The 15,588-nt window shown below is 44.3% G+C and overlaps 1 protein-coding gene across 1 annotated transcript; it reads right to left on the reverse strand.

The window, feature by feature from the left end:
* Positions 1-814: 814 nt before the first annotated feature.
* Positions 815-1,485, reverse strand: LOC309871114 (leptin receptor overlapping transcript-like 1). Its single transcript, XM_082743804.1, has one exon. It carries the CDS (start codon positions 1,400-1,402, stop codon positions 1,007-1,009), a length of 396 nt encoding a protein of 131 aa, XP_082599930.1. The 5' UTR covers positions 1,403-1,485; the 3' UTR covers positions 815-1,006.
* Positions 1,486-15,588: the final 14,103 nt, after the last annotated feature.

The raw sequence follows: 15,588 nt of genomic DNA on the forward strand, positions 1-15,588 counted from the left end.
TTGTCCTATGCGGGGAGGGACCTCGTCTTAGCCTGACTGCTATTTTCTCTGACTTAAAAAACTTAACTCCTCCTCTCAGGTTGTGTTGCATTTTTAAAAAAGATTTATTTATTTATGAGAGAGAGAGAGAGCACGTGTGAATGGAGTGGGGCAGGGAGGACAGACAGAGGGGAAGAGAGAAAATCTTAAGCAGACTCCCACTGAGCTCAATTTCACAACCCTGAGCTCATGACCTGAGTAGAAGTCACGAGTCAACACTCAACCTGCTGAGTCCCCCAGATGCCCCATATTGCATTTTAACTAAGTATTTGATAAATAATGTTTTCTACAGCATGTCCCATTTATTCTCTGAACCCCTTAGTATATGAGTTAAAAGATTAATTACATATGGGTTTGGTATAAGCATATAATTAAATATTTGGAAATATGTAAAAGTCGTAAAAACAACCAACATCATTGTCTTCATAAATTTCTTGCCACATTTTCCTTGAAGGGCGCTTAAAAATGGAATGCCATGTTTTAATTCAATAAGGAAATAAATATAGAATACATTTAAATAAAATAAATTTCTGAGATCCAGAATAATATATTTTTCAGAATAACTTCTCAAATCTACTTTCCATGAATTGAATATCAGTAAAATCATAATAACATGGAGAGTGTAGTCTTTTTCCTTCTCATTTTTCCATTTTCAATTTACCTTAACATTATAATTAAAACTGCTATGAAGCAAAAATCTTATAATTACAGAAAATTATTGCCATAGAAAGAATAACTAACACTTTTTTTTTTTTTTTTTTTTTTTTTTTCCAAAAAGAGAAAATCCTTTTAATCCTTCAGCAAGTCTCTGTGAAAATAGTATGCTTACAATGAAAGTGAGAAGGGAGCACCTAGGATACCCCCAGGAGGCTTGCTGTACCACTCAGCATTCCTGCCCCAGCTCGTGTGCGCGTGGATGGCCAACAAATGACAAGAAGTCCACTTGACAATAGTTCAGTAATTCCTTTCACCACTGCTGCCAGCTGAAGTCATCATTGCTTCCAAAGACCAAGAAAAAGCCCAGTATAGTTGCAAAGATGACTGTGTTTCCTGTGAGAACAAGTGCACAAGCTCCCCACTCAATCAGATGTGCTCTGGCAAATACGATAGGGAGCCCAAAAGCTGAGACAACAATGCCTGTCGTAAGAAATATGGCAAGTTCCTTACAAGCGTTACTCATAGCATCTGTGTCATCCACTAATCTTCTCGCTATGCAGTATGGAATAGGTGAAAGGATGTAAAAAAACAGAACAAAGAGAGGCCAGTATTGGTTGTATATTGGAAGGGCACATCCAAGCATCAAAAACATCAGCCCAATTGCTCCTCCAAAGGACAAACTAATCAAAGCTTTGATGCCGGCCATGGCGGTGACGTCGCTCCTGGCTCCGGGACCCTGGGCGGCTGCGGGGGCGGCGGCGGCGGCGGCGGCGGCCGGGAGACCGGAGACGCGCCTAGAATAACTAACACTTTTAAAGACAAAAACAATTTAATGATTCAAGGGGTGGCATGAAAACTGGGTACTGTGAACTGGATATTTGTGTCCCCCTAGAATTTATATGTTGAAATTCTAATCCCTAGTGGGACAGTGTTTGGAAGTGGGGTCTTCTGGGAGATATTTAGGTCGCAAGGGTGGAGTCTTCTTGGATGGGATTAATGGCCTTACAAAAGAGACTCCGGAATGCTTCTTCACCCCTTTCGCCATGTGAGGACACTATGAGAAGATAACCATCTATGAACCAGGAAGCAGATCCCACCAGACCCTGAATCTGATAGCACCTTGATCATGGACTTCCAACCTCCAGAAATGTGATAAATACATTTCTGTTGCTGATAGTCACCTAGTCTATTGTATTTTGCTTCAGCGGCCCCAAAAGACTAAGACAGTGTTCTCATTTCACAGTTTCTCCCAACATCATGCAAATAGAAGTGGATGGTGAGTCCTGGTGTACTTATTACACTGTGAAAGGAAAGAAAATCCAAATCCATGTTCTCTGGAATTACTTGTATGAGAGACTTTTGTCTTTTCAAATAAAGGTTGGAAGATGATGTTGTGTAGGATGGCATCAGATGACATCTTCCCCACTCTCCCCATCCTCATGAGGTGATGGAACACAGCAATCATTGAGGCCCTGCCTGTCTATGTCATTGCTGTGGTCTGGGCTGTGGCAGAGGCGTGGAGACGCCGCGTGCTATTCTACCACCAGCCCCAGCCATGCAGAGGGCAGGGAGTAGCCTCTGGTAGAACTGGTTGGACCAGAATCCCAAATCTGGACAACTCTTTTGAGGTCTTAGCCAGCTTCTTGTTTTACAGAAGGAGGTAAGCAGCCCTGACGCTGCATATGGAGAGTGTCCAGCTGGAAGACCTGGTTTCTAGTCCATTTCCTTGTGTTTAATTATCCACACGACTTTGGGCAAGAACTTAACTCCTTAGAATCTTGGTTTTTTAATCTGTAAAATGAGGTGACAGGTCTAGATGGTTCCTGAGGGTCTTTCCAGTTCTATTCTGTTTCCAAATAGACAAATTTGAAATCAGGCCAACCAGTAGAGTAAATCTAGTTGCAAACAAACCGCCAACTGGACAAGAAATTCTAAACCACTCATTGTATCTATGTTAAATGTGTTAGGGGTTAACCTTCTTAAGCTAAGGTGAAAGTCTAAAGACCAAGAGTCAGTGTGAGGAAAGCTGTATTGTACCAAGAAAGCTAAGAGTCAGCCACCACCCCAGAAGTTAGGGTCAGAGACACTGCATCCCATATTTTGGGATGGAATATGTGTTTTCACCATCCAATTCACTGCACTTTTTAGTTAGAAGGGAAGTAGATTTGTTTTTCTTATGGTTTCAAGAGTCTATTTTCTCACTAAATAGTCTTCAACGAAGAATTTCTCTCTTTAAAAAAATACAAATTTAAAAGCAATATGCACCATGACTATGTGGGATTTATTCCTGGAATGCAAATATGGTTCAACACATACAAATCAATCGAGGTAATTTACTGTATCCATGGAATGAGGAACAAAACCCACATGATCGTTTCGAGTGATGCAGTAGAAGTATTTGGCAAAATTCAACATCCTTTCATGACAAAAAGAGAAAGAAAGAAAAAAAGAAAGAAAAGAAAAGAAACAACAGCACAGCACAAACCAGGAATAGAAGAAACCTACCTCAACATAATACAGGTCATACATGAAAAGCCAATAGCTGATAAGGGAGAACGCTTATAACTCCATAACTCAGTAACAACAGCAAAACCCAAAACCACAGCTGAACAGAGGACTGGACTTGAATGGATAGTTCTCCAAAGAAGATATACATGTGACAATAAATACAGGAATGAACCCCGAGGTCATTAGGCTCCATGAACTAGGCCTGTCATAAAAACACAAATACCATATAATTCTACTCATATAAAGTACTTTAGAGTAGTCAGATTTATAGACAGGAAGTAGAATGGTGGTTGCCAGGGGTCAGGAAGAGGGGAAAATGAGAAGTTATTGTTTATCGGGTATAGAGTTTCAGTTTTGCAAGATAAAAAGAGTTCTAGAGACTGGTTACACCGCAGTGTAGTGTACTTAATACTACTAGCCTATGTACTGGAAAAGGGTGAAGACGATGAATTTTGCGTCACGTGTATCTTACCACAATTTTTAACAGTGCAACTTTAAAACTTGCATTATATATATAATGGAGGTTTTTTTCAGATTTATTTATTTATTTTCAAAGGCAGGAGGGGCAGGGAGAGAGAGAGCCTCACGGGGGGCTCTATCTCACCACACTGAGATCGTGACCTGAGCTGAAGTCAGGAGTCGGATACTGACCCAATTGCATTACCCAGGTGCCCCTATAATCTATTTGTTAAAATATTTTATTTATTTATTTGAAAGAGAACACACTAGATAGAGAGAATGTACACGTGAGGGAGAGTGTGGCAAGCACAAGTGGGGGTGAGGGGCAGGGGGAGAGGGAAGAGCAGACTCCCCACTGAGCAGGAAGCCTGATGCAGGACTCTATCCCAGGACCCTGGGATCACAACCTAAGCTGAAGGCAGATGCTTAACTGACTGAGCCACCCAGGTGCCCCCATAATGGATCTTAAAACATAAATCAGTCATCCCAGATTTAATTTTTTTAATAATTTCCCTCCCAATTCTTTTTCATTGCATGCATATAATTTTAGAGTTCTAATCCTAAGGTACCTACCTTGTACCTATCACTTTTCTCACTTCCCAGTTTACCAGAAAGGTTTCCTCTGTGTGTGTTTTGAGAGGCTGGGTATGAGGGTTGGGTTTTGTTGGCTGGAGCCTGGTTTGGGAGACATCTCTGGGACAGCTGGGAGGAGGCAGGGGGCAGAGTGCCGTGGACCAGGAATAAAGAGGAAACCCAGTGCCTGATGAGGGAAGAATCCCAACACCTGGTCCAGAGGGGATAAAAGGGTCCACAAGGCAAAGGCCCAGACCCAAGGCTCCAAAGGAAACTTGGGTGGGACTCAGCCATGACGTGTTCCTGGACTAACGTGATCCGTGCTCATGTGGGAACGTGAGGTCTGTTGGGAGTAAGTGTGGCCCTCATTTATTTGAGGTCCTTAACTGTTTCACTTTAGGCCCGCCTCAGGGATGGTAAGAGAGCAACCAGTGCCAAGTCTCTCAGACCTCCAAGTTTATGGTTGTAAAATGGGTACAGTAAAGCGCTTTGACCACAGTAAAGATTCATTAAACTGATGCATGACCCAGGAGCCCAGCATCCCAGAGCGGCAACCAAAAGTCCATCACGGGGAGGTGGAGGGGAGTGCTTGTAAAAATGCCATGTCATTTCCCCCACCCTGCCCCCTCCTGGCTCCTGATTTAGTAAGTCCAGGGCAGGGCTGAGAATCTGCATTTCTAACAATTTCCTGAGTGATATCAGTGCTGTTGGTCCAGGATTTTTTTTTTTTTTAAGATTTTATTTATTTATTTGGGAGAAATAACAAGTAGGCAGAGAGGCAGGCAGAGAGGGAGGAAGGGAAGCAGGCTCCCTGCTGAGCAAAGAGCCTGATGTGGGACTCGATACCAGGACCCTGGGATTATGACCTGAGCGGAAGGCAGAGGCTTTAACCCACTGAGCCACCCAGGCGCCCCTGCTGGTCTGGGATTTTTAACTTCTTATGTGAAGGAGCTACGCCTTATTCACCTTTTTTTTAAATATGATTTTTTATTTTTTTAATTAACATGTAATGTATTATTAGCCCCAGGGGTACAGGTCTGTGAATTGCCAGGTTTACACACTTCACAGCACTCACCTTAGCACATTCCTTCCTCAATGTCTATAACCCAACCACCCTCTCCCTTCCCCTCTCCCCCTGACAACCCTCACGTACTGTTCATCTTTGCATCCAACAAAGCGGCTTATACACAGTAGTTGCTCAATAAATGTTTTCTACATCCCAGCAGTTAGGCAGGAATGAGATACTGTGGGAAGTGGAGGCAAGATGGAGTAGTAGTTAAGGTGGTTACCCATCATCATCTTGGGCAAGGTCAAAGTCATCAAGACATGGCTTCTTAGTTGTTTTGCCTAAAGCCAGAATTTATCCTCAAAGTCACTAAATAAACAGGTGCAATGGACAAAGTCGAAAGTCCACTTCCTTCCCAAAGAAATTGAATGTTGGCTAAGGTGAAAAATTGGTATGCAATTGTTGCTAAATGAGTGGTCCTCAGGGGCCCAGAGTGATGTTTATGTCAAAGGCCAGCATCTCACTATGAATTAGGGGTGTCCATATCTGGCAAGGTGCCCCACCTGCGGCCCCCACATGGACTTGTAAGGCTGCAGTAGCACCAAAGACAGCAGGCATCCCAAACCAGCAAGGGGGAAATGAGAATGCTGGGGTATGCCAACATCTGCCAAGAGAGAGCCTGGCTGGAAGCTCTGCCCAGAAAATGTCCCATATCCCTACAGAATCTAGATTGACATTTTGGAAAGGGTTGTGTTTGATTTCAAACCTCCTACTTACAGAGAATTCAATCCCTTTATATATGATCCCTAGTACATCTTCCAACCCTACTTACACCAGCAGGCTCTTTAGGCTTCCAAAGGAATTTTTTTTATAAAATTTAAATTCAATTAATTAACATATAATGTATTATTTGTTTAGGGGGCACAGGTCTGTGATTCATGCGTCTTACATAACATCCAGCACTCCCCACAACACATATCCATCCCAATGTCCATCACCCAGACACCCCATCCCTCCACACCCCTCCCCTCCAGCAACCCTCAGTTTGTTTCCTAAGATTAAGAGTCTCCTTACGGTTTGTCTCCCTCTCTGGTTTCATCTTCTTTCACTGTTTTCCTCTCTTCCCCTATGATCCTCTGCCTTGTTTCTTAAATTCTGCGTATCTGTGAGATTATATGATAATTGTCTTTCTCTGATTGACTTATTTCGCTTAGCATAATACCCTCTACTTTCATCCACGTCATTGCAAATGGCAAGATTTCATTTTTGTTGTTGTTGTTGTTTTTTAAGGCTTCCAAAGGAATTTTTGAGAAAGTTAAGAGAGAGAGAGAGAGAGAGAGAAAGTGTGTGTGTGTGTGTGTGTGTGTGTGTTGAGGGGGAGGGGAGTCTGGAAAATGTCGTTTGCTGAGTCCCCATTCCAGCATCACAGAGCAAAGGCTGGGCATGCAGCTGAGGGACATTCGGTAAAGGTACGAGCATGGTAGGCAGAAGGGCCGCTTAGAATGAAAGCTAATGTGACTGTGTCCATGAGCATTGTGCAAGGATGGAGGGGAAGCACCCTCTTAGAGCATCACATGTTCTCCCATCATATTAACATATGTATAAGCCGGCTGTGCCGACACAGATTTCGCATACATAGAAAATGATCAGAAGGATATGTGCATCATGCTAAGAATATCTTCCATGAATGCCAGAGAAGAAAGAATAGGGAATGTATGTGGCTAAGTTGTTCTGCATTGCTTTTTTTTTTTTTTTTATGACAAGCATATGAACATTAGAAATTCATTAAATTTAACAATGCACTTAGTAAGGCATGCAGAGTTTCTCTCTGACACGTGCTGGCGGCTTAGGGCCCCAGATCTCCAGGGAGAGTGTGTAGCAGGAACCCCGTGTGTGGTTGATTGGAGCCAGTACTCCCAGCTCCTCCTGCTTCTCAGCTTAGCTGTGTGTGCATCTCAGTGGTGAGAAGAGAGGGGAGAGCCAGGAAGCAAACCTCAGGTAAATGTTCTGCACAACCAGCCCATGTATACCATGGCTGGAACATTCCAGAACATCCACAGGAGCTATGCGTCGGCTGATGGCAGGGGGAAACGGTGCACGTTCAAAGGTTTTGTGTAATAGAAAAGATAATCTGTGAAAGGAAATGCTGTGGGAAACTGACTTTTCTTCTTCCTGCTCCCTCATCTGCCAAGTTTTTCTATCTCCCAGACCTTCTTTGGTCCGCCAGAGTCTCCTGACACACTCTTTTATTTTACGTTCCGAAATGAATTCAAAAGCTGTGAAGGACGCAGCTGAAAAAGTGTTCCTTCACCCTGGATGTGTTGCAAGATCCCCAAAGGGTTTGTTTATAAATGCCTATTTCTGGACCCCACCTATAGAGATCCCATAAAAGTGCAGTGGTTGGGTACCCGGAAATGGGCACTTCCAACACCCTGGGTGCCAGACAGACGTCCCGCAACCACAACTTGTGTAAACCTCAGAGAAAAAGTAAAAATCCAATGCAGAGATCACCATATTCTGACCCTTAAAGCCCACCTATGCTGACCAATATTCTGACCCTGGCTGCACTGGATCCTTGTTCTCACTCTAAAAATAGCGGTTATTCAGTGCGTCTTTGCCCCAAAACTCAGGACTTGGCAAAATATTTAGGCTCCCGGAAGAAACTGCCAACTAGTTTTATGGTGTCTCATGTTCCCTTGGTCCCATCATTCTCATCAGGCTGTACCATGACTACACATGTGTCCTATGACATGGGGCACTGAAACAGGGGACTCTGAGAGGGAACTCATGCAAGAAGGCCTTTCCAAATATATCGTCCTAAAAGTGAATGTGCTCACCTTTTTATCCACCTTCCACTTGTCTTCTTTCTTGCTGACACTCCCAGGAGTTCGTCTTGTAAATTACAGCTTTTTATCCTGCAGTGAAGGTTTTCCTCTCATTCTGTACTGAAGTCATTTCCCTGCGGTAGTGCGGAATTATTGCTGCTTTTGTCTTAGCCATCCACGATGGTAGTTGTGCAGAGCTGGAGAATTCTTTTGCCGGCTACGTGGGGGTCCAAGGATTTCCTTCCCAGGGGCCGTTTTGTTTTATACTGTTTGAGCGTCTGCAATATGCCAGCCAGGAAGGAGACCCAAGGAGCCATGTTTTTCCCAAGGAAGCTTCCAGCACAGTAACAAGAGTGAAAAGAGGCTAGAATTTTCAGAAACAGAGGATGTGTTCCTTGACAATATTGCCTCGCACTGGTTTCAATTCTGATCATTTTACTGACCAGTACTCATGAAGAAGCCCCAAGCTAAGACATTCACTGCAACCAGTTAATTGAAAAGACACTACAGAATCAACCAGAGAATGTTACAGTGTGCCAGCTCCATGCCTGGCTCAGAGTGAACCTTTCACGGCAAGGACACAGAACTTTTAGAAATGGTCTTTGTCTGGCAAGTGTAGAATGTATACTAAAAAGAAGTTGTTCATATACAAAAATAGTCATATGAAATGTTACCTAATTAAGCTTGGACAATACGATTCGAAGGACCATGCGAATTCAGAGTGGAAAGCTCATTCTGGACCACAGTGGCCAACGTGGCAGAGATGGAGGGACTTCAAGACAGGAAGGGGAACATATGAAACCACGGAATGATCACAGTCTGTATACAAGTTGCCCACAGACCAATACAGGAAATAGGCCCAGGGTACGGGGATGATGATAAAGATGATGAATTTAACTGGATCCATGATGAGTCTGAGATGCTGGGTGAATGGCCCCCAGGGGGCAAAATGCAACTGAGTTCAACATGAGAGACACCCAAAAATGGCAGCTTAAAGAAGTGACAGCTTTATTTTTTCACAAAACAGAGAATCCACATGTTAGAAGTCCAGGGCTGCTGTTCGAGACTGTCTCTCGCTCCACAGTTTTGTTCTCATGGGCACAAGATGGCTGCTCAACCTCTAACATCACATCCACAGAGCAAGTGGAACAAGAAGAAAGGCAACGACAAAAGGTATCTGCCAGCAGTCATCTATTTTTACCAGGAAAACCAGGGCTTTCCCTGAAGCTCCATTCTGTGGTCTTCTATGTCATCAGAACTTTGTGTCCCTGCCACCCTCACTGCCTCCAACAGGCAGAGTCTGACCCAACAGTCGCTCACTGTCCACTCCTCATTTACCAGGCGAACACTTTGTGAGGGCACTGGGCGGGGAACCAAGAAAGAAAAGATCAGAATGACAACTACAATCCACATTCAGCTCAATGGGCTAAGCCCAGTACCCATCACTTTACTCACCTCTATCACGCATCATCTACCTTTAGTTTCATAGTAATATTATTTTATTCTTATAACGAAAGGAAAAAAATAGCATCCATATCAATCTGTCTCTAAAACTCTATTTTCAATGTAAAACACGGTCTCCCTTGCAGGGTCAGTGCAGGGCGGGGCAGGGGGTAGATGAGTGAGCAAACAGTTACTGTGGTTTGTGATAACTACTGTTACGGGTTCAAGAGGTAGTTGAAAACAATGAAGATTCAGCCTGTCCTTTACCTGGGCTATTGTAGGAAGACACATAGAGAACACATAGTCTCAAAGGATAAGCAGAGCGGACTAGCGTGGGGACCAGTGAGGACAACATCCTGTTTCTATCCAGATGGAACAAAGGCATTAAGGCACAAGAAACACTTTTCATCCCACGGCTGCAAAGTTCATGGTGGGTAAGGTGAACTAAACTATGGGGAAGGAGCAGGAAACCATTTCAGGAGGCTAGGGTCCCATCCAGCTGGACCTTCTGAGGCAAGAGATAACACGTTCCGGAGCCAAGACAGTGGGAATGGAGGTGAGGAGAGAGGGAGGCAGGGGAAGCCAGTGGCCCTGTGTGTGCCTGCATGGTGACTGGGAGGGCACTGGGGTAACAAAGACATTGAAGTTAGTTCCTGGGTTTCTAAAGCCAGTGCGCAGATAAACAGTACCATTCCTAAGTAACTGGAGGGGAAGTAAATTTTGTCAGAGGGAAGATAATGAAATCCATTTTTGGATATTTTGAGTTTGGATGACCATGTCATTCGGGTGGCCCCTAGGGTGTGTGTGGGTGGGGGGCCCTGGGCAAATTTTATGGACAGATGGACCCTATGTGTGTGTAGGTTCCATCTGTTCCCTTCTTTACTGTTATGTGTGTCCTTCCTGCCTACTTTCCTATCTCCCACAATGCCATGGCCGCCCAGGGCTTGTAGGTATTGAACGACTCCCGCGTCTGGCCCCAGCAGCTCCCTCGCCCACCTGCGTTCTGCTCGCTGACCCGGGACGCACGACGCTGCGCCCTCCACCTGCCGTTCGTGCGTGGTGCGGCTCCACGTGCTCAGCGGTCGCTCTGCGCTTCACAGTCGCTCGGGATTTGCAGGGCAGTGTGAGCGACTCTTCCTTTTCTAGTCCCATTGGATTTGCCACTTGGCATTTTACAAGGTTGGTGTGGAAAGACACACCCCGAATCAAATCTTCTGGTCCCCCCTCCCGGGGCCACCATGGCTGTGTTCCCAGAGCAGGATGCCCTAGGATCTTGACCTCACCCCTGCCCTCCAGTCACAAGCCCCCAGTGGGGAGGGTGGTATGTCGCTCAGATGGCCCGCCACTATGTCAGCCACAGAAGCATTTGCAGCTGAATGATCCCCGTTCCTGAAGGGACATGTTTTTAAATCACTTATTCTAGAATAGGAATAAGCAGCAAGTCTGTTAAGTCCTAGGATTTTCTCCTTGCTCCTCTGAGGCATTTTAAAAAACACATTTCCATTTAACTTTAGCTTCCTCTTGAATAGTCAACTAATCATTATCTAAATGCCAGGGAGAGGAGTGTAAATAGGTTCTGTTCCTTTATCACCAACATCAATAAATCCAGAACTCCAGCTGTTTCTTTTCTGCCCACTTTTTCCTTCCAGAGTTGCAAGGAGAGAGTCAACTCGGAGTGCTGCCAAGAGGGGACTCCTGGGGAGCATTTGAAGGACAATACAACCCTCTGATCACCTGCCGTCCTGTCATTTTTTTTTTTTTTCCATTCGAAGTTCAGGCCAGCATCCACATGAGCTGTCCCCAGCCATCCAGCACCAGGTCTGGGGCTCCAGCCCAAAACCCCTGCCCAGGCCAGCTGCAGACTTCTTGCCCCCATTGGAGTGAATAAATGCTTTGTCTCATGCACAGACACTGACTTTTCCCCCTTTCTTTTCTTTGTAGTAAGAACTCTGTCTTCTAGGGATTGTACTTAAACGCTCTGGTTGAAATAATCACACACATACACACACACACACACCCGATAACTGAGGGTTGCTCGTCATGAATCAGCATGCTACCTATCTAGCTGGGAGGAAAATGTCTGTGTCTTGGGAAGAGTGGTCTTTGGTTTCACAGGAAGGAAATCCGAGGACAGGAAGCATATTCCGCAGATGCAATTGCCCTAAACAGGGTGGGTCCAGGAAGTTCTGAAAACAGGACCCTGGTCTCTTGCTTCAAACTTTGGGAAAACGGCCCTGCCTTCTGAATGCTAACACCAGAAGAATTTCCTGAGCCCGTATGTCGCCTCCCAAGCTGTTAGTGGGGATGTGTGGCTGTCATAGAGTGAAGGAAGCTGTGCCACCTAACAGGGTACCAGCTTCGCCTCACAACTTGGCAACCCGGAGCCCTTGCTTTCGCTGCTGGTGTTACCGCCAAGCCTTCTTCCGAAACAGGTCGTTCAACCAACTCTTCAGCACTTTCCTTTGGAAAGGTTTGCCACCAATAATCCTGCAAACCCAGTTAATTCATAGGCAGTTGCTTTATCCCTATGAAAGAGAAAAGCATCCAACTAAAACATGGCCTTTTATATTTGAACATTTTTCTAGAATCCTTGGCTTCAGTAAACAGAACCTTGGAAGTCATCCTTGCTACCCTGTTTTTTGGGGTTTCTCCAGAGTAAGCTCTCAAACTGTCTAAGGCAAGTGATTTATTTGCAGGGCTGTCCCAGGAGAGGACTAGGAAATAGGGCAGAGACAGAAGGAAGCCAACAAAAGATATTGTCCATGGATTGAATGTGTTCCCCCAAGTTTGCATGTGGAAGTCCTTACTCCCAGTTGTGATAGCATTTACAGATGGGACGTTTGGAGGTGATTAGATCCCGGGAGTAGAGCCCTCATTATGGGATTAGTGCCTTATAAAAAGAGATACAAGAGAGATGATCTCTCTCCCCACCACATGAGGACAGAGTAAGAAGGCTGTCATCCACGAACCAGGAAGCAGGTTCTCACCAGGAACCAAATAGGCTCGTATCTTGAACTTGGACTCCCCAGCCTCCAGAACTAGGAGAAAGACATGTCTGTTGTTTGAGACTGTATCAACAATCTATGATCCTTTTGTTATAGGAGCCGGGGCTGGCTAAGACAGTACATTACTATTAAGCAAGTTCCCATGGAGGGCAACTGGTGCTCGACCCATCTGTGGGCCTCTGAGAGACATTCGGGAACATGTGCCTTCCAGGGGAGCTGGGATATTTATCTACTAGTTCAGGTCAGTGGACAAAGGTTGCTGGGTGGTGGGGTGTTCATTCTCTAGCTCTTCCAATTGCCAGGGCTCTGGAGTTCAGAGCTGAGATGGAGATGTCACAGTTGGCCACCAAAGGCTCCCACTACAAGGTCTGAGGGATGGGTCAGGCCTGCTGTGGAGTCTGCTCTGCTTCCCCTGGAAAATGTTGGTGGGAAGTGGGAGCATCAGGGCAGGAGGTGTCTGGTGACCAAGGGAGATAGTCGTCGGAAACGAGGTCAAATGGAGCTGATGAGTAGAGAGGCTTTGGGGGGCACAGAAGGGACTCTGGCTTTGAGCTCTGAGACAAGAGAAATTACTTCAGGACGTTGAGCACAATAGAGAAACACTCTGATGCCCAATTTACAGGGACCCCCCGCACTGAGAATAAGGCTTAGGGAACAAGGGTCAAAGCAAAGAGACCACTGGGGAAGCTATCATACTAATCCCCTGCACGGGATGCCCAGGTGACTCAGTCAGTCAAGCGGCCGGCTCTTGATTTAGACTCTGGTAGTGATCTCAGGGTCTTGGGATCAAACCCCACATCAGGATCTATGCTCAGCGGGGAGTCAGCTGGAGAGTCTCTCTCCCTCTGCCTCTGCCCTTCCCCCCAGTCACACACGCAATCTCTCTCTCTCAAAAATAAATAAATCAAACTTAAAAACCATCATCATCATCATCTCCTATGAGACAAGGAGGGTGGGTTCCACCAGGATTTGGCCAGAAGGGTCATAAAAAGTGGTCCCATGGTGCTTATATCTTGGAGGAAATGCATCACAGTCCCCGCGATCTGCTTACCAGTTAAACAAGCATTGCTTTTGTTAGCAGGGAGAAAGGAAAGAAGGGGCTGGGGTTGTTCCACCTGGCCTGTTAGGAGACATGGCATCCAATCCTAGGTGCACTCTTACCAAAGATTTTTGGTCGCATGACTCATGTCATGTCGATTCATTCCTTTGTACTTCAGTTTTCTCATCTACAGGGCAAAAGTGGTTACTTCAGCTTCAAAAACCACATGATTCATTCTCATTAGGAGCCTCACTCATAAGGTAAAACACACGCTTCTGAATGGGTCAAGGCTACTGGAATCGCCCCTGTGACAGAGCACCCCTGTCCCTTACAGACCTTCTTCATGGTGCTGGGTTTTGCCACATCTCATACATGCCCTAGTGTCTTGGCCTCATTCTGACATAGATACACTTAAAATTACTGTATACTGCTTTCTTGAGAAATAAAATACCAGTTAGTCTCACAAAGCCCGCATTTCACCTTTAAACCACCACGCCCCCTTGGGGGAGCGGAAGGACCAGAGAAGAGATGAAGGGAGCACAGCACCAATCCCTCATCTTACAAAGGGGGAGAGAGGGCACACACAAGATTTATGAACAAGAAATATGCCAACAGAGGAAAAAGTGACAGAAGCTCCCTGGCAGGTGGGGGATAGGGGGCACAAGAAGAGACGGATTGTGGCATAAGTGAGCGTAATCCTTGCTCATCACAGCTGTGAATAGTTAAGTTAGCAGTTAAAGAAATTTTGTTGAAAGCTGATGATTAAAGGTGTGCTCACTGCCACATGAACAATGGGAAAGAGAGTAATTCAAGTGCAACGTGGGGTGGGGGAGAGGGCTGGACTCTGGGTTTTTAGGAACCCATTCAGAGTGCTCAAGGTCACAATTGCAGTGGGATTCGAGTCCAGGATGCCAGACCCTGAGGTCTGTTTTCAAATGAAACAAAACAAAAATCAAGAACACAAGCAAATTAGCAGTTATAAATAATTCAGTACGTGTCTACAAAACATATTGTGTCAATTTCATTAATTATTAAATTCAAAATGCATGAACGTTTTAATACACTTGAAAATAATTTATAGATTTTTCGCTTTGCAAAAATCCTCTAGCAGGTACCATGGAGTCACTTGAAGGTAGATCATTTCAAAAGTAGAATGATAAAATTATTTCAAATTTTAAAGCCAAAAAAAATTACCGTTAGTAGAGATGTGGATGCAATTTTAACTTTTTTATTGAGATATAATTGATACTTAACATTATATTAGTAGACAGTGTAATGCTTCAGTGTTCATATATATTGAGAAATAATCACTACAGTAAATCTCATTAACATCTATTGTCATACATAGGTACACACATTTTTTCTTATGATGAGAACTTTTAAGATCTACTCTCTTAACAACATTCAAATGTAAAATACAGTGTTGTTAACTATCTTCACAAAGTTGTACATTACATACCCATGACTTATTTGTTATATTAATATTTTTATATATGTTAGGAATTCTAAAAATAATTGAACCTAAAATTTATAGAGGTCTTAAATCCTCTGCTAGAAAAAGTAGAACAGGAAAATATTATCTTTTATTTTTTTTAAAGATTTTATTAATTTGAGAGAGAAGGAAAGAGCATAAGCAAGACAGAGAGCATGAACAGAGGGAGGGGCAGAGGGAGAAGCAGACTCCCCACTGAACAGGGAACCTGAGGCAGGACTTGATCCCAGGACCTGAGACCATGACATGAACTGAAGGCAGATGCTTAACCACCTGAGCCATCCAGGCACCCCTTATCTTTTATTATAAGCTCTTTATTCTATTTTATTTTGAATTCATGTAGTCTGATGAATTTTTTTTATTATCATTGAAAAAGCCCTAACCCTTCATATAGTCTACGATGACTCAAAAATACAATTATACAGTTGGAATAAGTACTTTATGACACATTCTGATAAAATACACCTCAACTCCCTTATTGATTAAATCACGCTGAATCTGAATGAAGTTACATAGTGGTTACTCTGTTTCTATCTGTGGAA

This window comes from Mustela nivalis (assembly GCF_964662115.1).
Source record: "Mustela nivalis genome assembly, chromosome: 8".
In the NCBI taxonomy this organism is placed as follows: Eukaryota; Metazoa; Chordata; class Mammalia; order Carnivora; family Mustelidae; genus Mustela; species Mustela nivalis.

Coding starts and splice junctions, on each gene's coding strand:
- LOC309871114 (XM_082743804.1), bottom strand. CDS start 1,402: ATGGCCGGCATCAAAGCTTTGATTAGTTTGTCCTTTGGAGGAGCAATT.